This window comes from Cydia strobilella, chromosome 24, assembly GCF_947568885.1.
Source record: "Cydia strobilella chromosome 24, ilCydStro3.1, whole genome shotgun sequence".
Classification (NCBI taxonomy): Eukaryota; Metazoa; Arthropoda; class Insecta; order Lepidoptera; family Tortricidae; genus Cydia; species Cydia strobilella.
This window is the reverse complement of record NC_086064.1, coordinates 5122577-5146334: the sequence shown is the minus strand read 5'-3', so window position 1 is coordinate 5146334 and position 23758 is coordinate 5122577. Positions and strand designations below refer to the sequence as shown.

The window sequence follows — 23758 nt, the reverse complement described above, 5'->3', positions numbered from 1 at the left end:
CGAGTTTAATCCCCGCTACGCGACTGAGATCTGGTGCGTGTGGGTAGGCCGCGAGAACGAAATCTCGACCTACCCCCACGTTTCTTCTTCTTATCCTCCATCAGGAGACGGCTCCTAGAGATCGCGCGACGCTCCTCGTCGCCAGCTAGGCCAGTCCCCGCATTCCCGTCGATCTGAGCTCCCTAGCCCGGGGCATCCGTTTTAGCGGGACCGGGTTCGGGAGATACAGCGAGGGCAAACCGACGACGATGGCTCTGGTTACTGGTGATCCCCCCCGGCGGGTGCCGGGCCGCCTTATTCAGTACTTTCTTTTTACAAAAATAATTATTGAATATGCGATTTGCTAGTATGTACGTCCGAGCGCTAAGTTGTCTCGAGTGCAATCCAAATATGGCCAACCATTCTAGACAGGTCATTTCGTTGCCGGGCGTCCGACCGTCAACATCTCCTGAGGATGCCTCGTAGAGAAGCGAAACACGAGTCGAGTATTGTTCCTTTGGTGGTGGTTTGTTATATTTATTTGCGTATTTATTTTTGCGGTGGGAGGGTGGGAACATTAACTGCATTTAAAAAATACGCAAGTAATAGCAAAATAAGATTTCAGAATTGTGTAGTTACATTTGATGTAAAATTATAATAATTCTTAAATTATTATGTTTGCTAACCATGTATGGACCTTTTAGTGGATCATGTAGCTGAAATAAATGAATTTATTATTATTATTATTGGTCTGAAATAAATGTTTTTTTTGCCCGAATATAATATAAGTAGCTACTTGACACACGCTCACTTCTTCTATATTACGATGGTAACACCGGCAACTTGTACCAACTTATAAAGCACAAAATGCCATTTTTCTCGAACTTGCAATGAAATGTTGACATGACTTACTTCAAATTAGGTCCGGAAATACTACGTATCCGATCCGGTGCGATGCGTGAAGATGATATGTAAAGGATTTTCATAAGTCTTACACACCTAGGCCTGTAAAGCAAGCCTTCTTTTGTTTTTAACAGCAGCCGGGGCCCGGCAGGTTGGTCAACAACACCTTCTCGTGACTAATGAGGCCCTGGTACTTGCTCCGAGCTAAATTCAATTTTTAGACAGTTTTTTTATCGATTTTGGCCACCGTAACCTATAGATATTTCATTGCAAGTTTGAGAAAAGCACTATACAAATCTCGGCGAAAACCGGGGTTGCTGGCCGCGTATCCCTATCCGCCTATATCTGGTTGGCCTGCAACCCTTCGTTTTCCGGCCTCTATAGTAATGTACTAACACTAATAAACATTTGGACTTTATGAAGTTTTGCTCCTGTCATTTTCTTTGACATTTCACAACACGCAGCGACCAAGTGCAAGCAAGTGTAGCGTCGTGGTATATGTTAAGTATAAAATCGAGGGTATTTTATAATTAATTTAAATATTATGGAATATTTACTGTGTTCATTAATTCTATGTATCGCCTACGATTCCATGTAAGCGTTCTTTATAACATAAACTGTACTATGTAAAATAGCCTGGATATTTTCAATGCCATCACCACTCTCTTTACTGTACTGCGAACACCTATTTAAATTAGTTATAATTATAATTATTCATGTTTTTTAATTTAATAAATCTCGTTGGTTTCTCATGGTGAACGCTTATAAGATGTTTCTTAACTCCACTATGGCGCTGAAATTTCTTGTAGCATATTTCGCAAGCATATGGTCTTTCACCAGTGTGAACACGATAGTGTTCTTTCAATGCAGCAAGAACTGGAAAAGCCTTTTTACAAACATCGCAAGCATGTGGCTTGATAGTTGAGTGAACTCTTCGAACATGAACTGTCAAGGCAGATTTATGCCTAAATTGCTGGCCGCACACTTCGCACGCGTGTTGTTTAAAGTCCTCGTGTACCATCATGTGGTCCTGCAAATTTCGCTTCTTCCGGAATTTCTTATGACAAGTTTCACACTCAAAAGGTTTTTCATCAGAGTGTGTTATACTGTGATTTCTTAAGATACCTTTTGTTGAAAATCGTTTGCTACATATTTCACACATATACTCCTTTCTTCCTTCCCTTAACGCTTTATCTTCCATTTCTTTCTCGGCATGTCTATCCATATGTTTAGCTAAAGTTCCCTGTAGTGCAAATCGCTTCCCGCAAATATCACAACAGAACTGTTTGTCCATAACCTGATTGTGTTGGACTAATAGATGTCTCTTCAAGCTACATCTATAGCGAAAATTCATTTGACATATCTCACAGTTATAAGGCTTTTCTCCCGTGTGTACGCGCAGGTGTATACTCAAAGCGTCTTTTTTTATGAATCGTTTGTTACATACGACACACGCGTACTTATAATCCTCATCGTGAAGTTTAGAATGGAGTTTTAAAGCACATTTCGATGTATACCTTTTATTGCATTTGTCACACTTAAACGGTTTCCCTCCAGTGTGATCAAATTTATGATTTTTCAATGCAAACTGCGTATTGAATTTCCTTTCACAAACATCGCAAGTAAATGGGTAATCACCGGAATGATTATTTTTATGAGCGATAAAGGTGCTTTCTTCTGCAAATTGTTTTTTGCAAATATCACAAGTGAATATTTGTTGGTCTCTGGATACTTGATCTTTAGTTTCATCTGCAAACTCTTTTTTGCATACTGTTATTTCTCCCGGCTCCACTTGACTATGATCAAATTTCAAATGTGTCTTTTTATGAACAGTTAAGTGACTTTTTTGTCTATATTTTTTGTTGCATATATCACACGAAAACGGTTTTGCACCTGTGTGTATCCGCATATGTATAACAAATTCATTTTTTTGTACGAATCGCCTGTCGCATACTTCGCAGGAGAATTTAAACTTTCCCATGTGGTATGCGTAATGTGTATTTAAATGACTTTTTTGTATGAATCTTTTATCGCATACGTTGCACGCGTAAGGTTTCTCGCCAGTGTGGGAGCGGCGATGGATCATGAGTCTGGTTTTTGCATTAGGGTTCTTGAACGTTTTTTGGCATATGTCGCAGGTGTGTAATTTACCGCGGGCGCGACTGGGAGCCGGAGCCGGATCGGAATCGTCGAGATTGGTGTCAGCTACGTCCACCGGAGTAGTGACTCGTTTTGACGCAGAAGAAATGGGTTCCGCTGAAGGCCCTGGTGCTCCGCCGTATATGGCCACTGAAGCAATAAGTCAAATTTTAGAAGCAGGTATGCAAGACACAAAGGAGGAAATTAAATAAAATATTAATGAAAATGTAAGGACTGGCAAATAACTGACAATACACAAGCATATGCCCTTATGCAAATATGTTGTTGGAATAAAATAGTGTCGCAGATGTATCTGAATAATTCACTTGCTCCCCATTTGACTTAAACGGAATTGAATATTTTCCTAGTAAATAGTGTTTTTGTAGGATATATCCTAATAAATACTCTAAAAACAACAAAGCTCCTACTTAAAAAAGTTACAAGACACCATAGTACATTTTTTTGGTTTTGAAGCACCACTTCCTGTTTTAAGTAACTTAAAGATTAAAAGCATAAATATATAAATGAGAGTCAAGGTCAATACTAAGTATAAGCGGGATTTTTGACTTCACAAATAATTTTTGACTTCATTAACGATTGCCAAGTCCTGTAGCTAGTCCGATTAGCAAACAACTTAAGACACATTAAAGCTTGACTAGTTTTTAATTTTAATTTTGAGATAAATACTATTTTAGTTTAATGTATTGGTAATGATCTAAGTCATTGTTTTGTTAGTACATGTACCCACTTTATGAATGGAATTTATCCATAAAGTGGGTACGCACTTTTGCAGCTCGTTGTACAGTCAGCATCAAATAGATCGTGGCGGCCAAAGTGGTCAAATATATCGGGACACATCCTTCTTCCTATGGTAACAAAGGCACAGAGCGGACACGCTATACATCAAAAATCACTTGCGTTTCTATGTGACGCGTCATGCGTCATAGTGTGAGTAAGTTGCTTAAAAATAGTACTGAGCGGCCGGCAAACGGCCGTCAATCTGCTGTCGCGGGGCGAGGTAATAATTCGAATCGGGGCAGGGCGGTGCGTGGCCGTTCTTTATGATAATACTATTACTTATTCTGTGACAAAGGTGTGTTACGATATATTTGGCTGCCACGATCTATTTGATGCTGACTGTACCACCTTCAGTCCAGGACATACCTGATACGACCTCGCCATCGGCCATCTCCACCTCAGACTTCTCCAGCTTGATGTCACCTGGAGCAAAATAATACTATGTGATACTTTAACAATAGACATTATACGAAAATTAATCAAGCGAGTCCTTTTACATAAAACAAAAATAGGTTTAGTTTCACAGTTTTGTAATGTTGTCTTCGAAACGTTGGAGATGTTCAAAACTTAATTACACACAATTAAGCGTCGCGTCGTGCCGAAAAAACTACAATTAATTATCAACACAATATGACCCTAACCTTTTTAAATATGGTAAATGTGAACCGCCAATTATTTTACATCAAATATACTCACCTATGTTTTCATCTCCAGCAGCTTTCTCCAACTTGATTTTGAACTTGTCACCTGCAGCAAAAAAAAACCTACAGTTTCCGACTTTAATGCTTTATGCTCATAATCAGATGATCAGGTCAGATGATCTTCTGACTTTACGTCAATACAAATACAATAAATTGTGCTAAATGTGCCCATAAGGGGTCCTTTTGATTGACATAATTATTGAAAGTCATAATGTAATGATTGTCCGATTATCATTAGTCATAATTCGGAAACCGTTAACTTCCCAGGATTTTCGTAAGGTTATCATATAGATAGGTTAGGTTAGTTTTATGGCAATCCTGAAAAGTTACGCGTTTCTGAGAAGTAAACCAATTATGACTAACGAAAATGTGGACAAACAATACATTATGACTTAAAACTTTATGGGAAACAATAGAGACCCGTGCCCATGATTTCAGGGCTTAAGCTTCGTACATATCAAATTGAAATTAGTTTAGTCTTTAACATAACTATTTATACATTTAAAATGTATAAGAATTTAAACAATGATTTCGAGGGAGAGAATTTCTAAAAACAAGGTAATTTAATGTCCATCCCCAGGGCTTAAGCTTTCTATAGCCAATCTTCATTGTAATCAATTTACTGTGAAAATGGCTTCCTATAGCCAAACTTCATTGTAATAATTTACTGTGAAAATGCTTTTCTATCTGCCGTGAAAATGTACATTCTTCAAAATCCAACTGCACAACTATGTATTAAGTCCCATTATCATAGCCTTACAAAGGTTAAACCAGGGAACTGGGAGGTCTCATTCTCACAATTACATATGGAAATCTATATACCAAGAGGGATGGCTATAGTTGCCATATAATAAATGGTAAAAAAATAATAACCACAATGTCAGTAGCCATAAGCGCTGGTGGCCTTGCGGGTTCAAACCCCGGCTTGTACCAATAAGTTTTTTGGAACTTATGTACGATATATCATTTGATATTTACCACTCGCTTTTCGGTGAAGAAAAACATCGTGAGGTAACCGGACTAATCCCAATAAGGCCTAGTTTACCCTCTGGGTAGGAAGGTCATATGGCAGTCGCTTTCGTATAAACTAGTGCCTACGCCAATTCTTAGGATTGCCAAGCGGACACCAGGCTCCCATGAGCCGTGGCAAAATTCCGGGACAACGCGAGGTAAATGAATGTCTGTAGCCAGAGAAAAAAATCAAGAATATCCCATTGTCTGGCAACCTCCAGTGGTAATGCAAATTAAATTTAAGAAATTGATATAAAATTAAAATGTCAACCACTCAGAATTATGTTTAAATAATTAAGAAGAGAAGTTTGTATAGATTAATATCCCCTAGCATAGCGTACTCTAGGGAAAAGTTTGATATCTGATATATCTTACTGGCAGTGATGACTCCCTTGAGCCGTGCCTGCAATTCTGCCTGGCTGCGCTTCACTTGTAGCTTGAAGTCACTTGCGTCCCGCAGCCGCCCCACGCACACCTCACAGATCCCACACTCCTCATTACCTATGCCTAGCTGCAAAATAAAAACATGGTAATATTTTCAAATGTTGGACTTTAAGATAATCTATAGGTACTCACTACTTATCTCAGACGGTTGGCAAGAAGTTGTGCAGAGATTTTCTTGTAGAATGTAGTTAAGTTTTGTGACTATAAAAACAGACTTGACAAACATTTTACGAATGGACAAAACACAAGTGCAGGACATTGATATGCACGTATCAGCTATTTTAAGCTGCCTGTGTATTCGTATATATAATTCGTATTATAATATATAATAATAATATACTAGTATATAGCTAGTTAATACAATATATTCGATCTTTTCTTACTTAAAGTAATAAAAATCAGTTTCATGCATCCAAACTTCAACTTTATCTTGGCTGACCATAATAACTTCTTACCAACAGTTTCATTTAAATATAGCCTTTTAGTATATGAATAGAAATGATTGATGAATATAATATTGTGAAATTGAAATATAGAAATATTTTATTGCACATAACTTATCCCGTTAGAGATCACTTCCAGCTAACCTTGTTTAGCTCTGGCCTAGCCCTAAATACATTTCAAAACTAAAGGCTCCAACCTTGAGTCAAACCAATGAGTTTCTTTTCTTTGGTTTAATTTCTTAAGTTAGGATTTTACAATATCCACCAATCAGTTGTACATTTATCAACAGTAAATACAAACCAATAAAATAAACTATACAATATTATTCAATTCTTGATGACCTAGCCTAGGGGTTTAGTGACTCTGCCTATGAAGCCGATGGTCCCGGGGTTCGAATCCCGGTAAGGGCATTTATTTGTGTGATGACACAGATATTTGTTTCTTAGTCATGGTTGTTTTCTATGTATTTAAGTATTTATATATTATATGTAATTGTTATCTGAGTACCCACAACACAAGCCTTCTTGAGTTTACCATGGGGCTTAGTCAATTTGTGTAAAAATGTCCAATAATATTTAATTAAAAAGTTTAGGCTACAAGGGTCGTGCCCCTGCACATGAAGACAGATTGACCCGAATTGGCACAACCATTTCTGAGAATTTTATTGATCATTACTATCATTAAGGTCGTTTGATTGGTCACTTTCATGGAAAATGGGATGAGATATGAGATGTTCATATCTCTACAGAACGCACTGGTCTCGTTAAAAACAAACCTAACTGCAAACTAAGCATCTAGTCATAACAGCTAATGACAAGATCAATAAATTGCTAAAACTTACATTTATGTCGAAACAGTCTTTCAGCATGTCGTAATATATTTCTGTTTTGCCGAGATGTTTATACAGCATTTTGAGCCCCTTTTCCGGCGGCCGCACCAGGCAACAGCTACACGAATGTAACTCCTCCATTGTTTAACACGGTGCTAATTTTATTGTGTCACAGACACCACTGATTTCGCTAATACACACTTTAAAATCTACTTTTACAATTCCATTTATAAAAACATAGCGGCCGCATATCGATTTCTGATTGGAAGTATGGGTATCGGCGAACGATTCCTATTCCTACAGCGCAGTCCAGTCAGTCATTTACTGAAACTGGGCAAAATGGCTGACTGCTAATGTCATGTAATGTCATGTCAGTCTGTTTTTTTGTGTTTTTTTTTTTATATTAGTGTTGTGACATCTTTTGAAAGCCAAGTTTGTAAATATTGTGGCAAGTTTTTGTTAGGTCAAAATGTAAGTTGACACGCGATAAACCACATTATTACGGAGTCAAATCAACCTCGTGATGCACGAATATGACTGGATACGACCAAAGATATAGTCGGTCAAACCAAATTGGCAGTAAATAAGAACAAAAAAAACTATACTCATCCTTTTCTTTTGGGTGCTAGTACTAGTGAAGACAAAGATAGTATGAGTCTCTCTGTCTATGTTTGAAATAAAACAGTCCTTTGACAAACTATAGATATATATAACTCCGTAATAGATGGATACAGTCTAAGGAAAAAACGTGCCTCGAAAATCACGAAAATTTGATTCTCGATCAGATGGCGCCACTACCTTTGGCCTACTCTCCTATAGAGGGCGTTGACGGTTTCGTTTGTCATTTAACAATTTTAACGCATATCAGTGAAAGAACATGGGTCATATATTATACTACTCTTTGATACGACTGTAATTAAAAACTAATTCGTAAAAAGCAAAAACGAAACGCAATTATCAATGGCAAGAGTGGTCAACTCATGGTCAAGGTCACAGGTCACTCTCAACTCTCAATCTGCGCCTCTGCGGCACAAGTCGATGGTCGTATTATCAATTCGCTTCTCAAGTTTCTTTTCTAGAACTTTCACGTATAGACCTTATCTCATAAACTACAGGTAAATAACTCAAATTCCATTCTTACTGCATACTTATTTGGTTCGGTGCATAGATAAATATTCAAAATAACCTAAAAGAAATTACAACTTTAAAATTATTTTTAGGACCATGGCTCAAGGTTTGACTAACGAAGAGGTCGAGGCCCTCTGTGTGAAGCCTCATGAACGAACTAAGGTAAATATTTTATTATTCATTCCACAGGACTATCTTTTTGTCTAAGTGGTAAAGAAAAGTAAGTGTCCACTTCACTTAGTTTTTGACATCTACGTAGTAATCATATTAGCAAATTAAGCTATTATTTTAACCTTCTGAGACCCAGAAGCAGTTGTTATGATTTTGAATATGGAACCCTTAGTTACACAATAGATTGATGAATATGTACAAAAAATTATATGCAGGGTCCTAGGAGGTTAAAACGGCTCTTTAAGTGGTTAACACCTCTGCAGCTAGAGGTTAAAATACCCCATGTAGTATATTATTTGTTAAACACACTGCTGCAAAACAATTCCAAACATATTTCATAAAATAATTTGATTTGTTTCCTAGTTAAATTCACAAAATTGTCTTCTGTACCAGGACTTCATGTTCCAACAAACCATGTACCGCATCAAGGACCCCCGTAAGTCGCTCCCGTTCTACACCGGCGTTCTCGGAATGACCCTCCTCAAGAAAATGGATTTCCCTGCTATGAAGTTCTCTCTGTACTTCATGGGTTATGAGAACCCGGCCGATGTGCCGCAGGACGAGGCCAAGAGGCTGACTTGGGCTACAACGAGGAAAGCTACGTTGGAGTTGACACAGTAAGGTTTCAATATCACCCTTCTCCTTATATTAGCGCTTTGGCAGTCTAATACTGTGTAGGCACTGGTTTTAATGACAGTAGTAATTTCATTCCAAAGGGGAAAGTAGGCTTTGTTAGGATTAGTCAGGTTTTCTCACAATGTTTTTCTTCATCAAAGAGCAACTGGTAAATGTAAATAGATATTTGGGAACAATCTTACACAGATCAACCTAGCCCCATACTAAGCAAAACTTGTACTATGGGTACTATAAATAGATACTTAAATATAGTTTGTCAAAGGGCTGTCTCATTTATTAATTAATTAATTTGCGTACCTTAGATTATCTACCTGCATATACAACTCCAAAAAGTAACAATGTATATGGTAAAAGAGTAACTGACTTTCTACTCCCATGTATACTAAACACCTTACCTAAAAATGTACTGTATGATCTCATTAACATTGTTGAAAACCACGGCAGATGTATGCCAAGACTAAAAAAATACTACCTAAGTCTAGAGTAATGTATAAAATAGATGCAGAGATTTGATGTGTATAGATTAGTTTTATATATATATATATATATAATAGTATAATATAATTATATACCTAATAGTATTAAGCAAACGCGGATCGGACCGCGCGAACACGCCAACACCAAAGAGGTTTACAATAGTGGCATACTGGCAAAAGTTGTATGAATATTTAAAGTGAATAAATAAATAAAAAAAAAAAAAAAAATTCAAACAAAGACAGAGAGAATCATACTTTCTTTGTCTTACACTAGTACTAGCACCCAAAAGGAAAGGATGAGTATAGTTTTTTTTTTGTTCTTATTTACTGACAATTTGGTTTAACCAACTATACATAAATAACATACCCGGGACCTAGCTTCATACGCAGGGTTACAACCAAACTAGGCTTGCCCATTAGCCGGGTCCACACAGAGCAAGCATACACGCGAGGCAATTTCCTCGTGCACAAAACGGCCAGTGTAGACGTACCCCGGACGAGGCGGTGCGCGCTTTGTGTGGAGCCAGCTATTGACTCAGAGCCACTTACATAAGGTTTAACAAACTCGCTGGTACAAATTGGGATTGAAATCTCAACTCAACCTCTGATTTGGAAGCCAGAGACATACATAATACTTACTAGACCAAACTAATCAAAAGCCTCTGAGGCCTAGTATCCTCTGGTTTTGAAGTTAAGATGGCAGCCTCGTTTATAAAAACTAGTTCCTTAGGCCAATTCTCGGAATTAAGTTGCTAAATACTATGCTCCCCTGGGGTGCAACCAAAATGCTAAGATTATGAGGGACAATGAATGTTGAAAATGTTTTAAGATTAATCATTTGGAGCTTGTTAAGGGTCGGAAACGCACATGTAACACCCTTGGAGTTGCAGGCTTGTTACATGTGCGTTGCCGGGCTATATGCCTGTTTGCCGCCAACATGGATTTATATACCTATACATATAATTTGTTCTGTCGTTTTTTTTTAGTGTTTCGTAAATAAGTTGTAAACAGTAGCTCATAGCAAAAAATAGTCTGGTGTGTAAATAATCTATATAAAATTTCCTACAAAATAGATATACAGTTTGTTGCAAAAGTTCCACATCAAACTGACACTGGAGGTATAAGACACCCTAAGAGAATCCAAACTGGCACCGTGATAAAAAGAGCAAAATTAATAAAAACCTAAATCGGTTATAATAATTCGATAACCATGCAACTTTTACTGAGGTCATGTTAAGCTGATTTTGATCCTCTTAGTGTCCTACCTCCAGTGTCAGTTTGACGTTGGGTTAACCACGATTTAAGCAATTTATGTTTATTGCAGCAACTGGGGCACTGAGAGCGACGATTCGAGCTACCACAACGGCAACAGTGAGCCGCGTGGCTACGGGCACATCGGTATATTAGTGCCTGATGTAGAGGCGGCCTGTGCTAAGTAAGAATGAAGACCAAGGCCGCGGACTGGGCGCACACAATCGGGGGCTGGCGTCGCCTTTAATGAAACTGATTTGGACAACAGCAGCGGTCGCCGGCCGCCATCCCGCCGATCGCTTGCGTCCAGTCCGCAGCTTAAGACATTTTTGTTATGTCTGACCATACTCAGGGCCGTCTTAAACTATCCTAGGGCCCTTGGGCACTCAAGAATTTGGGGCCCTTTTGGAATGTAAAGAAAGCGAATTAAACTAACAACCTACCCGACCCTGCCGATTCGGTTGCTCACTGTTACTGTATGCCCTTCGCCGTCCCCTGAGGAAGGGGGCCCTGGGCACGGACCCCGTGTGCCCTTATGGTAAAGACGGTATACTCTGACGTCTTTTAAAAATATAGTCAGTCATACAATAATAAATAACCCTGTATAGGGTATTTTTTTCAATGATGACAATACACAGGAGCGCCGCGACAGTAGTTCGCTCGCGAGATATACTACCCATCCCTCTCTAGTTAATATAATATATGTAGTTAGAAAAAACCGATAGTCTATCTCGGGCGAGATGCTGCCGCGGCGCTCCTGTGCTAAGCCTACTGGTTCAATAATTTTACCCGCTTATTTATAAAGCTTTACAGGCCTCAATTATTTAATTTTTGTTTTATCCCTTTCTTAACTAATCATAAGTAAGGTGTAGGGGGACAACTTCGACTGAGGGGTAATTTAAACTAATCGAAAGTTCGAAACATCTTCCATTTTTTACATTTTTAAGAGACACACACAACACATCTTTTTCGGTATCTGGACATATATGGCACTCTAGTTAATAATGTAAAACATGGAAGATATTTCGATTAGCCCGCAGTCGAAATTGTCCCCCTGCACCTTATAAGAATATACTAATCGTAGTCGTTAGTAGTTAAGGTACGAACTGACAACTTCCTTCTTTTTCTTAAAGCCGATTAAAAATAGGATCATGTTATCTAAATAAAAAAATATTTATAAAATATTACAGATTCGAGGAGCAAGGAGTGAAGTTCATCAAACGACCTCAGGACGGAACCATGAAAGGCCTGGCCTTCATTCAGGACCCTGACGGTTACTGGATCGAGATCTTCAAGGCCATGTAAAATCCTTATGGAGCATTCCACGAGAATATCGCTTACGAAATGTTTTTGCCTTGTATGGTAAATACCTCAATCAAATGCGTAAAATTCGAGAATATACTGCCAATTTGTTAACTAACTCATGAAATATTACAACATTAAGATAATGGCATTTTGTAAGCGACATTCTCGTGAAATATCTTTTATTTGTATAGACCCTTATCATAATCAAGGGGATTGTGGATCATAGTGGTATTTAGAATTAGATAAGGAGTATTCGAGTTATTCCGATAATCACCAATAGACTACAATCCCTCTTAGGGATAAGTTCGCCTTTATACATAACATTTTTTATTCTTGTTTTGTTTTGTCCGTTTTATGTAAAGCAGTTTGTGTGCAATAACGTGACATACATACAATAACTTAAACCTTTTTTCCGGAAACTGGTTTTTGCGCGAGAAACGGTTTTTGTGTTTAGAGTCCGTGGAATTGTGCGGGTCTGTTATTATATATATTATAAAGATCATATTTTCATGGAAATATGAGATTAATGTGGACACTGCCATGCAGTTAACTTGATCCGACTCTATTGACGTCATCTCTTGCGTTATGAAATACCTATTTTTTTTTGTTAAATTCACCATTATTTAGTAAAATAAGCATTACTACTAGGTATCTACTATTATATAAATATACTTCTCTGAATCTTTTTTTTCTGTCAGTTTCTCTATCTAATTCTAAAACCATTTTATAGATTCGTGGTTTATTTTTTGTAGTAACTAATTATGATGTGTCATATAATATCAAATATCATTATGACTTAAATAATTTTTGCCCAAAATGTTATAAAGATTTTTGTAATAAGAAAAAGTGAGAATTTAAATTTTGTATCATCTGTTATGTAATAAAATATACGTTAAACGTGTTTCCTTTTTTACTTTGTAACCTGTAAACAAAAAATTTACTAGAGCTTAAAAAAAAACCGGCCAAGTGCGAGTCAGACTCGCGCACGAAGGGTTCCGTGCCATTCCGCAATATCGAGCAAAAAAAATCACGTTTGTTTTATGGGAGCCCCACTTAAATATTTATTTTCTTGTTTTTAGTATTTATTGTTATAGCGGCAACAGAACTACGTCATCTGTGAAAATTCCAACTGTCTAGCTATCACGGTTCATGACAGACAGACGGACAGTGGAATCTTAGTAATAAATAGGGTCCCGTTTGTACCCTTTGGGTACGGAACCTTAAAAATGACCCCAAGTGTATTGTGCCGCGAGCTTGACATCGTCAAATATTCTAAATTCTAATGCCGCACAAGGTGTAGAATTCTATCTTAGCCAATCAAAACTTATACGAACTTATAAACTGAAATATTTCATAAAATAATTTGATTTGTTCCCTTCCCTAGTTATACGAACTTGTATAATAGGTAGGTAAAAATAAACTCAATTCTGAATATTCATTAAGATTAAATTTTATTCCAAATAAGTTTTCTTAAAGCTTGCTTAAAACTTATTATAAATAAGTTTTTATCTATATGTGGAGAAAACACAAAGCTTATTTATTTCTCTAAGACTACATATTCAAGCATGGATAGTATGGACAACCTATTGCAATAGAGTTTCTAATCTAACCCTGCACCGTGTTTCACCGTGTTTAATAGCGCAGCGTGTGAGTTGTTTCTTGTGACGTTTAGAGTTTAGACCAGTCCAGACAGGAGAATTTTTGCATAATCTGATTAAATTGTGTGAATAAATCAGGTGGTGTGGACGCAATTATAAAATTGGCTCGCCGATCCTACTTGATTCGATTTCAAGATTTCGACCGATCGAAGAATTCCAATTTTCGATGTTAGTATGAGCGTTTGGGGTATTTTTTTAAAATTTCGAGCTTTTGTATATTACCATAAATCTAAATTCCTATTTAAGATTATAAACATGTATTTATTAAAATTACAATAAGTACATTTATTAAATAAATTCTCAAAAAATATATATAATAAAACACAAATTGATCTTACTCTAAACTATACTACAGACACCATAGAAACTAATAATAAGTCACATTTCAGCCGTACAAATCGTCCCGCGTCCTATAAAATTGTGTTCGCTAGATGAGATTGCCGTCAATTTTTTTTTCTGATCAAATTGGTCGATTTGGTCATCCCGTTTGGACGGGCCTTTAAAATAATACTTCCACAGTGATTCCACACTGTGCTGTCAAACAGGGGCAGAGTTCGTTTTGACGGACTCTACGAGTATTATCGTAATAAAGTCACACAACTTGCGCACAAATAGTAGTCCAACAATGCACTAATTTGCCCCTAAATAACAAGAAAATAAATCTATAAGGAATAACATTAGTAATAGAATACAAAAGTAAAAATGAAGACAATCATAGTCCGGTTTTTCGGGGGCCCAAACATATCAGTGCTAGTGCTTAATTAAATACATATCTGTGTGACGCATCCTTGACATTAGCATTATTAAGCATGAGTTTTAGTTCTTTTATTATCTATTTGCAAACCTATTTAATTCCTTCTTATTGCAACTGTAAATAATTATATATCTGACATGGACTCAAGTCAATACACATAACAACAATACTTAAAATAACATCAAATAATAATTCAGGTCATTGTAAAAGCGATTATAATCTTTAAAAATTATTCAAAGGTAATAAATAAATTATTCATAATTTTATTGACAACGACATAGAGCAATTTTCCTTGTCCTACCACTTTTTAAACGTCAAACCTAATCGCATCGTTTAAACCGGGGTATGCATATACATAATACATATATTCCATCCAGTCAGCAGCCATAGGTTTACCCTTTTATTATTATATTATTAACTATATTTTATTATTTATTGTAAAAATAAAATAAAAATAAAAAAGCCTTTTATTTCTGGGATGAAACTTAATCTAAATTTTTCTAAATGTCTAATATCTAATGATCACTCCAGAACCCTCCTAAGAGGTATAGGCCTCTTCCAGAATCTGCCATTTTCTTCGGTCTTGGGCCTCCCATATCCAGTTGGCCCCCACTGTTTTAATTATGTCGTCCGACCATCGTGCCAATGGCCGTCTTCTCTTCCTCTTTCCGTCTGGACCTTTCCAGGCCGTTGTGTGAAAAGTCCACCTCTCGTCTTGGAGTCTGGCAACATGGCCAGCCCATCTCCATTTTTGTTTCTGGGCCTGGCTTAGTGCATCTATAAGCTTAGTTTTTTCTCGGATTATGGAATGTCTGATCTTGTAAATTTTTCTTATTTTAAGTATACTCCGTTCCATGCCCCTTTGGCATGAAACTATGGTCCTTTTGGCCTTTGAAGTGAATTTCCATGTTTGGCATGCATAGATCATTGTTGGGAGTATGCACATATCCATTACCTTCTTCTTAAGCTTGATAGGTAGGTCGCTTTTTAGGGTTTCTTTTAGACTCCAGTACTTATTCCAGGTGTTTTTAATTCTTCTCTCAATTTCCTGTTCGTTTGCATTTGGGTTGAAGCTTACTTGTTTTCCCAGGTATATGTATTGGTCGACATACTCTATATTTTCATTTTTTATAGTTATCTGATTTTTGTTGCTATTTGACATAACTTTAGTTTTGCTATAATTCATTTCAAGTCCAACTTTTTTGCTCTCTATGTTCAATGTGTTCATCATATATTCTAAGTCTTTACTACTTCTTGCAAACAGGGCCAGATCATCCGCAAATCTTAGATGTGTCAGGTTTTTTCCTCCAATATTTATGCCAAGTGATTTCCAATCTAGCTGTCTGAAAACTGATTCTAGCACGGCTATAAAAATTTTTGGGGATAGTGGGTCTCCCTGCCTTACCCCTCTCTTAATGGGAAATGATGGGCCAATTTTGTCAAGTTGTATTTTGCTGGTACTATTCATGTAAATCTTTTTAATTACTGCTATGTAGGTGTTGTGAACTTGTTGGTTTTCTAGTGTTTCCCAAATGGCTGAATGTAGTATGGTGTCAAAAGCCTTCTTGTAATCAATATAGGCTATATAAAGTGGTGTGTTGAATTCTTGGTGTTTTTCTATGATTTGTTCCAACGAGTGTATGTGGTCTACTGTTGAAAAACCCCGTCTGAAGCCCGCTTGTTCAAGTGGTTGGTGTCTATCTAGGATGGTGCTTATTCTTTTTTCTATAACTGATGAAAAGAGTTTGTATAGGATGGGCATTAAACTTATCGGTCTATAATTGTTAACATCGTTAGGATTCCCTTTTTTGTAAAGCAGTATTATGTTTGATTCTGACCATTGACTTGGAATCTCTATAGTTTTCAATATAAGGTTAAATAGGAATGTCAGTGGAGTACACAGGAGAGACTCTGCGGCTTTTATGGCTTCGTTGCTCAGGTTGTCTGGGCCTGGGCTTTTGTCAAGTTTCAGAAGTTGGATGGCCTTTGATACTTCGTTCTTCGTGATATTTTCTAATTCATCTTGTTGTTGTTGTATGTTGTTGTTTTGCAGAGTTGTATGATCTTGGCTTGTACTTATATTTGTGTTCTCATATTCTTTTGTGTTATATAAATCTTTGTAGAATGCTGTGGCTACGTCCAAGACTTCTTTGCGGTTATGAGCTGTTGTTTGCTGGTTTGCTAAACTTTTAATCCAGGTTTTGTGTGTTTGTAATTGTTTATAAGCCTTTTTTAAGCTGCTTGTTATTTATTGTAGGGATTATTAAATTCTTTTAATTTAATATATTTCGAAGGTTTCTCGTGGTGAACTTTTCTAAGGTGTCTCCTTACACCATCTTGCCGAGGAAACCTCTTGTAGCATATTTCACAAGCAAACGGTCTCTCTCCTGTGTGGACTCGATAATGTTTCTTCAATTCAGCAATAACTGGATATGACTTATCACACACATCGCAAGTATGAGGCATACTTTTTGAATGCATACGTCGGATATGAACTGCTAAGGCAGATTTATGTTTAAATTGCTGGCCGCACACTTCACATGAGTGTCGTTTAAAGTCCTCATGCACTTTCATGTGATCTTGCAAACTTTTTTTCATTCTGAAGTTCTTATGACATATTTCGCATTCGAAAGGTCTTTCCTCAGAGTGTGTTTCTCTGTGATTTCTTAATATACCTTTTGTTGAAAATCGTTTGCTACATATTTCACACATAAATGGCCTATCTTCTATTCGCCCTTCCTTTTTGGCTTCTTCCTCCCGTTTTTGCTCGGCGTGCTTCTCCATGTGTTTAGTTAATGTCCCCTGTAGTGCAAATCGTTTCCCACAAATGTCGCAACAGAACTGTTTGTCCATAACTTGGTTGTGTTTTTCCAATAAATGTTTCTTCAAGCTATATCTATAGCGGAATTTAGTTTCACAAGTTGCACAGGTATAAGGCTTTTCCCCCGTGTGTACGCGCATATGTACATTTAAATTCTCTTTTATTATGAATCGTTTACTACACAGAAGACATGCGTGCTTATAATCCTCAGTGTGAACTTTCAAATGTAGATTTAAAGCACCCTTCGATGTGTACCCTTTATTGCATTTTTCACACTTAAAAGGTTTCCCTCCAGAATGGTCAAATTTATGATTATTCAAGGCAAATTGCGTATTAAATTTCCTTTCACAAATATCGCAAGTGAATGGATAATCACCGGAATGATTTTTTTTATGAGTGTTTAAGGCGCTTTCCTCTGCAAATTGTTTTTTGCATATATCACATGTAAAATCTTCAGTTTCATCAGCAAACTCTGCTTTGCATGTAATCTCTCCCGGCTCTACACTACTAGGATCATATTTCAAATGTTTTCTCATATGAACAGTTAAGTGGCCTTTTTGTCTGAAAGTTTTGTTGCATAAGTCACATGAATACGGTCGGGCACCTGTGTGCCCCCGCATGTGCACAACATATTGATTTTTTTGAATGAATCGCGTGCCACATACTTCGCAGGAGAATTTGAACTTCCCTATGTGGTATGCGTAATGTGTGTTTAAGTGGCTCCTTTGTGCGAATTTTTTGTCGCATACATTGCACGAGTAAGGCTTCTCTCCAGTGTGGGAGCGGCGATGGATCATGAGTCTGGTTTTAGCGTTTGTATTCTCGAACTTTTTGTGGCATATGTCGCACTCGTGCACTTTACTGCGGCCAGAAGCTCGAGTCGGCTTGGAGTCGTCGAGGTCGGTGACGGTATCCGCCGGTGAAGTGTCGCGGTTGGTGGCGGTAGAAACTGGCTTCGCTGAAGGCCCTGGTGGCCCGCCGTATATAGCCACTGAAACAATAAGAATTAAAGTTATATCTTAAAATCAGGTGAAAGTGTCAGAAGAGATTTTACCAAGTTGGTTGATGACGACGTCATATTTCTCAACGCTCACTTTTTATCATTCCCTAATCAACTAGGAACCCTTAGTTTGTCCACGTCCCTCAGTCTATTTGGCCGTTCGGGAATTACATTAGTGATAACTATCACAAAAAGCTTGACACTTAATGGCATATTCGGTTCTGATTAGGAAAAAGTAGAAGAAATATTTTTTTGATTCGAAATTTTCGTGGCCTTTGTATGGAGGGTCGACGATGAAAAATGTTTTTTCGGGTGAAATAATTTTTCTTATACTTTTTCCTAATCAGAACACGATATCGAATATGCCCTTAAACGGATCCCCACTATTTTTGTAACATCCTGTATAACAATCACGCCTTCAAAATGATAAAATTCACTCCAAAAGTAGGGATGATTTCTTACTTCAACCTTATCTAGTAGTAGATAGGTCGTTGGATAGGTATTTCGAAACGACGAAGGGGGTCTTGAATACTATTTTCTTGATGCCTCTCTAACTTTTAAAAAGTGGGTCCAAAAAATATGGAAAAAAGCTAAAACTTTATGAAAGTAAATCTTAATTAATATTTTTAATGAAAACTATTATTTTATACACATATTGTTTACACATTGTTTATATGCTTGTATACACACCTGATACCACCTCGCCATCAGCCATCTCCACCTCTGACTTCTCCAGCTTGATATCGCCTGCACCGAAAAAAAAAACCTTTATATTATATACGGCTAATCCCTTAGCTGATTGATGCAGGTTTAGAGAAATGCCGTCTTCAGGGCGTTCAGGTTCACACCATTACGTGGAAAAGAGGGTCTCAGAAATTTTTTTTGGCATAAAAAAGTGTTAAAATGCGAGAGTACCTATTACATTAACTCAAAATGTTTTTAGTCTAAACTAAAATATGTGACGTTTTCAACCAAAAGGTACCACATTGTCGCTTATCGATAAGGTTGATTTCTAATTGAAGCTATATGGAAATAGCGCCTTACTGACAAGCGACAATAAGTACCCTTTTGGTTGACAATGGCACATATGGCGAAATCGGACCCTCCAAATACTACTTATTCGGAACAGAAGTAACAAATTGGGTTTATAAAAATATTTATACTCAAAATAAAAATTTTGAATGGGATCGGGTGAGTCTCGAGGCAAACGTCATGACATCTTACCAGAGGGGGAGGGGTATCAAAAAATCCTTAAAAAAAACACCTCACGCAATTAATGGACGACCCTTTACTAGTGATTGTTTGCTTGAATGAGTGTGACGTCTAGCCTTGCAAGCAAAACTTAATCTAGACTAGATAGCAATGTCTAATTGGCGATTGAGCTAAAATTTCGCATATTTAAGTATCTAACTATGGTAACAAAACACTGTATAATGGTACCATGAGGGTGACCTGATAAAAATAATAAAGAAGACTGAGTATGTAAAATTTATTTGTATTATTTAACAATTTCTACCAACGAAAACTAGTACCGGGCTATAACCGCGAAAATCGAAGTTCGTAAATAGGCATGATGACAGTAATTAAAAGTCACTAAAATATTATATTTATTTAATGAAACTTTAGTCGTAGAATACGAAAAACGCATTTATTTTTTTATATTTAGCGAGATTGGTAAGTGTTTTGTTAAAATAAAATTACAAAATACGCAAGTCCGCCATGATTCGGTGAACACCAATCAGAGCGAATGACGTCACGTTCATGTCAACAAATATCCAAAGTACTGAAAGTACTCGTTCTCCTGCTATTTTATTTACGTATCACGGATTCAATTTTAGAAGTTTAAACCGAATATTAACTAATAATAATAACTTGAATCGTGGAACAAGGATTTACTAAGGCAAACAGTGCTAATTTGCCTAGAATCGATGTGATGATGCTTGGAGAGTTTTTACAATCAAACGAAGACTTTTGTTCAGCAGAATTTAGAAATGTCAAAAGTTCCTTGTAAGTACAATAAACAATATTTATAATTATATAACAATCATACTAATTTAAGTAATTAACTAAATCCAAATCCTGTAAAATCGCTTTTTATGTGTATTCCATAGCAGGTTAATATTAGAATTTCATGCAACTTTTATATTAAAGTTAAGTACGCCTCAAACAAGATAAATACTGTTAGGTATAGTACCTGAAAAATAAATAAAATACTCACATCAAAATAATCTTCGCAAAAATAAAGATGAGTCTTAGGCAATACGGTCGTTGTCTCGCCTTGCAAGTGTAGCTACTTGTTTCGTGTTGTTTTATTGTGTGGAACATCCATAAATAACTTATTACGAGTTGTAATTGATGTATTATTACACTGAGGAACTGCACAACATTTAAACACTTTGGTATTCATATTTAATAATACGAAATAAACAAATTATTTAATAAGCTTCTAAGGAACGCCTAGAACGTGCGTTTTGTTTATATGAACTTGACGTCACTAGGGACGCCATGACACTTATAAGCGTTTTGGAGCGAATTTAAAAACTAAAATGTAGTTTATTCCTACTAAACCTTTATTAAATGCAGAAATATGTTATTCATAGTAAATCATTTATGATTTTTAACATTATAGGACAGTTTTTCAAAAGTTGACATCATGCCTATTGCGGGCATTTTTCTCTGTCACTCAAATTACACCTTCATTGGAGTAAAAGAGAAAGATCCCCGCAATTTGCGAATTTCGGTTTTCGCGGTAGCCCCTCAGACATTTTCGACGCCGTGACAAACACAAAAGCAGTCATCCAGACGCCACGTCACCGAAATGTAAAACTGAAAGTGAACTTTATGCATATGCATGTAGGTCTATGTTGCCCTGTGGTCTATGACCGATTAATCGATCTTTGGCGTTGAACCTACGGTGCGTATATATCGGTCATTGGCGTCCAAAAGAATATGTTTCATATGTTACTTGAATGTTAGTCTTTCATGAATGAATGAATTTTTTATTTGCATGTTACTTCAGAATGTCGTTTTAAAATGAGTGCGTAATTTCGATTGTATGGCGTCGTCTAGGTCCGTGTGAATATTATTTAACAGTGAATAAACTCACATTTGATGGTCTCATCTCCACCTGCCTTTTCCAACTTAATTTTGAACTTGTCACCTAAAACAAAGATAAATAAATATGAATGCTCAAACACAGTTCCATTTAATAATTGTTTGAATAAAAGGACAGGTCTTCAAGCTTTATAACATAAAAACACGGTAATGTAATTTTACTCACACAACCTGAAGTAGAATATGTTATAAAATACAAATTATACAAATTTTGCTTGGATAAATGTTATTACAGAATCGACGAATATTTGACATGCTTACGCTTATGAATATGAATAATAAACAATTAATAATGGAAATAATGAATGATGATGAATAATGCTTATAATATATTGTATATCTTAGATAGAAATTAATAATTAGTATATGTGTTCTAACTGATGTAAAGTTAACTGATACTATATGATTGGTTTGCAATAATGCATGGTTTATTTAATTGTTCTGTATACTTAGTTATAGTACCTAGTTAATAAGGAATGTTTGCATGCTTCTTTAAGTAAAATGTACGCACTTAAAATTACCCACTGTCCAACTATGTTTACCACTACATTTTTGCAAATAAATATATCTTATCTTATCTTATCTTATCTTATCTTATAAAACTGCAATTCATGTTTCTAGAACACCACTTTATTTTTTACAAGCCATTTATTAACTTGCAATGTGTCTATGTGTAAATTTGACCCACTTCCAATGACCGAGACAGACTTCCAATGAAGCCTAAAATTGGCATACATATTTAAGTCGGGTGACAATACAATATTATTGGACCATCGAGCTGATCTGATGATGGAGACAGGAGGTAGCCATAGGAACTGTGACAAAACAACGCAAGCTAATTGTGTTTGGGGTTTTTAGAATTGTCTTGATAAGTATTAGTTGCCTGTGAAAAAAAAGTACAGTCAGCTATAAAAGCTTGTAACAAAAATTAAATTTTTTGCCAAACATTTATATTCTTGTTTTGGCATTATTAAACGTAATAGAGATTAATATTACATGAAGTTCAAATTAGGGTAAATTTTATAGAAAAAAAATACTCCTGGTTTCTCATAAATCAAATTATTATATTAATTATATGGAATAAAATCTTAGAAGATTTTGGTCATTTTTCATCTGAGAAACCTTTTGAAAATAAATAAGATATTTGCTAAATTAATTTGTCACAATAATTTGCTACTAGTGCGCATTTCTTTAATACAAAGATAATCTTTGAGTGAGTATTCCATAATGTCATTAACTGCAGATGAAACACATAGAGCGAGAAGGTTCTCGCTTCAAGTCGATATGTGTGATATCTTACTGGTCGAGAGCACTCCCTTAAACCGCGCATGCAGTTTGGCCTGGCTGCGCTGGACTTGCAGCTTGAAGTTGCTCGCCTCCCGCAGCCGCACCACGCACACCTCGCAAATCCCACACTCTTCATTTCCTATACCGAGCTGCAAGATAACATATCAAGATAAGTTGCCACATCCTAGATAAATTAACACAAATAACATATTTAGGAATCTAGTTAATTAACCAAATAATTGTTACAAACAGTTGTTGTTGTAAAAAAAACTAAATATTAAATAGGCTTAACGGATCAACAGGACCGGTTGATTGAGAAATGGATGCATCAAATAAAACTATAAAATCCTGCAAAGTAATCATTTCACGATATAGCTGCAGAAAAATAGACGTAAGCCAAACAAAACCGTAATAATGATTCTCGATAAAGTTGCAATATTTACATTAATATCGAAGCAGGCTTTCACCATGTCATAATATATTTCTGTTTTGCCGAGATGTTTATAAATTGTCTTGAGCCCCTTCTCCGGCGGCCGCACTAGGCAGCAGCTACACGAGTGCAACTCCTCCATTTTCTTGCTTTAAAAACACTACGGGAATTGGGTATGATTCACAACAGAAATTTACTTTTTCAATACGAAAGATAGGCAGTATATCGATCGTAAACTTGGATTGAGGGGCGATCACAGCGGCGTTTGGCGTCTGCCGTCTGGTCTGCGTCTTAGCTGTCACATTTAAATGACGTTTAGTTTTTTTTATCGCTGATAGTGCTTGCCATTGCTGTCTATTATTGTTATTTTGATGGCCAAGTTCGTAAAATCATGCCAAGTTTTTATGTACCACTATCAGCAATCAAATAAAAAAAAAACTAAACGTCAACGTCATACGCTGACGGATCAATGACCTATG

At 36.5% G+C, this 23758-nt stretch overlaps 3 protein-coding genes across 4 annotated transcripts in view; 2 read left to right on the top strand and 1 right to left on the bottom strand.

Moving 5' to 3' along the window:
• The window catches only part of LOC134752121 (zinc finger protein ZFP2-like), a 138964-nt gene that overhangs the window by 63307 nt on the left and 51899 nt on the right, over positions 1-23758 (top strand). The window lies entirely within an intron of this gene.
• On the bottom strand, positions 1495-23536 carry LOC134752129 (zinc finger protein 260-like). Of its 2 annotated transcripts, XM_063687715.1 has the most exons (6): positions 23293-23536; positions 22863-22998; positions 21555-21608; positions 19139-19195; positions 17303-18439; positions 1495-2007 (listed from the first exon to the last, which is right to left on the bottom strand). In XM_063687715.1, exons 1-6 carry the CDS (start codon positions 23419-23421, stop codon positions 1577-1579), a joined length of 1944 nt encoding a protein of 647 aa, XP_063543785.1. In that variant the 5' UTR covers positions 23422-23536; the 3' UTR covers positions 1495-1576. The 2 variants fall into 2 exon arrangements, with proteins under 2 accessions (XP_063543785.1, XP_063543784.1); XM_063687714.1 differs by lacking the exons at positions 17303-18439; positions 19139-19195; positions 21555-21608; positions 22863-22998; positions 23293-23536 and adding exons at positions 4186-4242; positions 4516-4566; positions 5907-6042; positions 7261-7543 and having other exon boundaries at positions 1495-3171.
• LOC134752177 (lactoylglutathione lyase) lies at positions 8194-13116 on the top strand. Its single transcript, XM_063687788.1, has 5 exons — positions 8194-8363; positions 8469-8538; positions 8941-9164; positions 10984-11094; positions 12101-13116. Exons 1-5 carry the CDS (start codon positions 8209-8211, stop codon positions 12213-12215), a joined length of 675 nt encoding a protein of 224 aa, XP_063543858.1. The 5' UTR covers positions 8194-8208; the 3' UTR covers positions 12216-13116.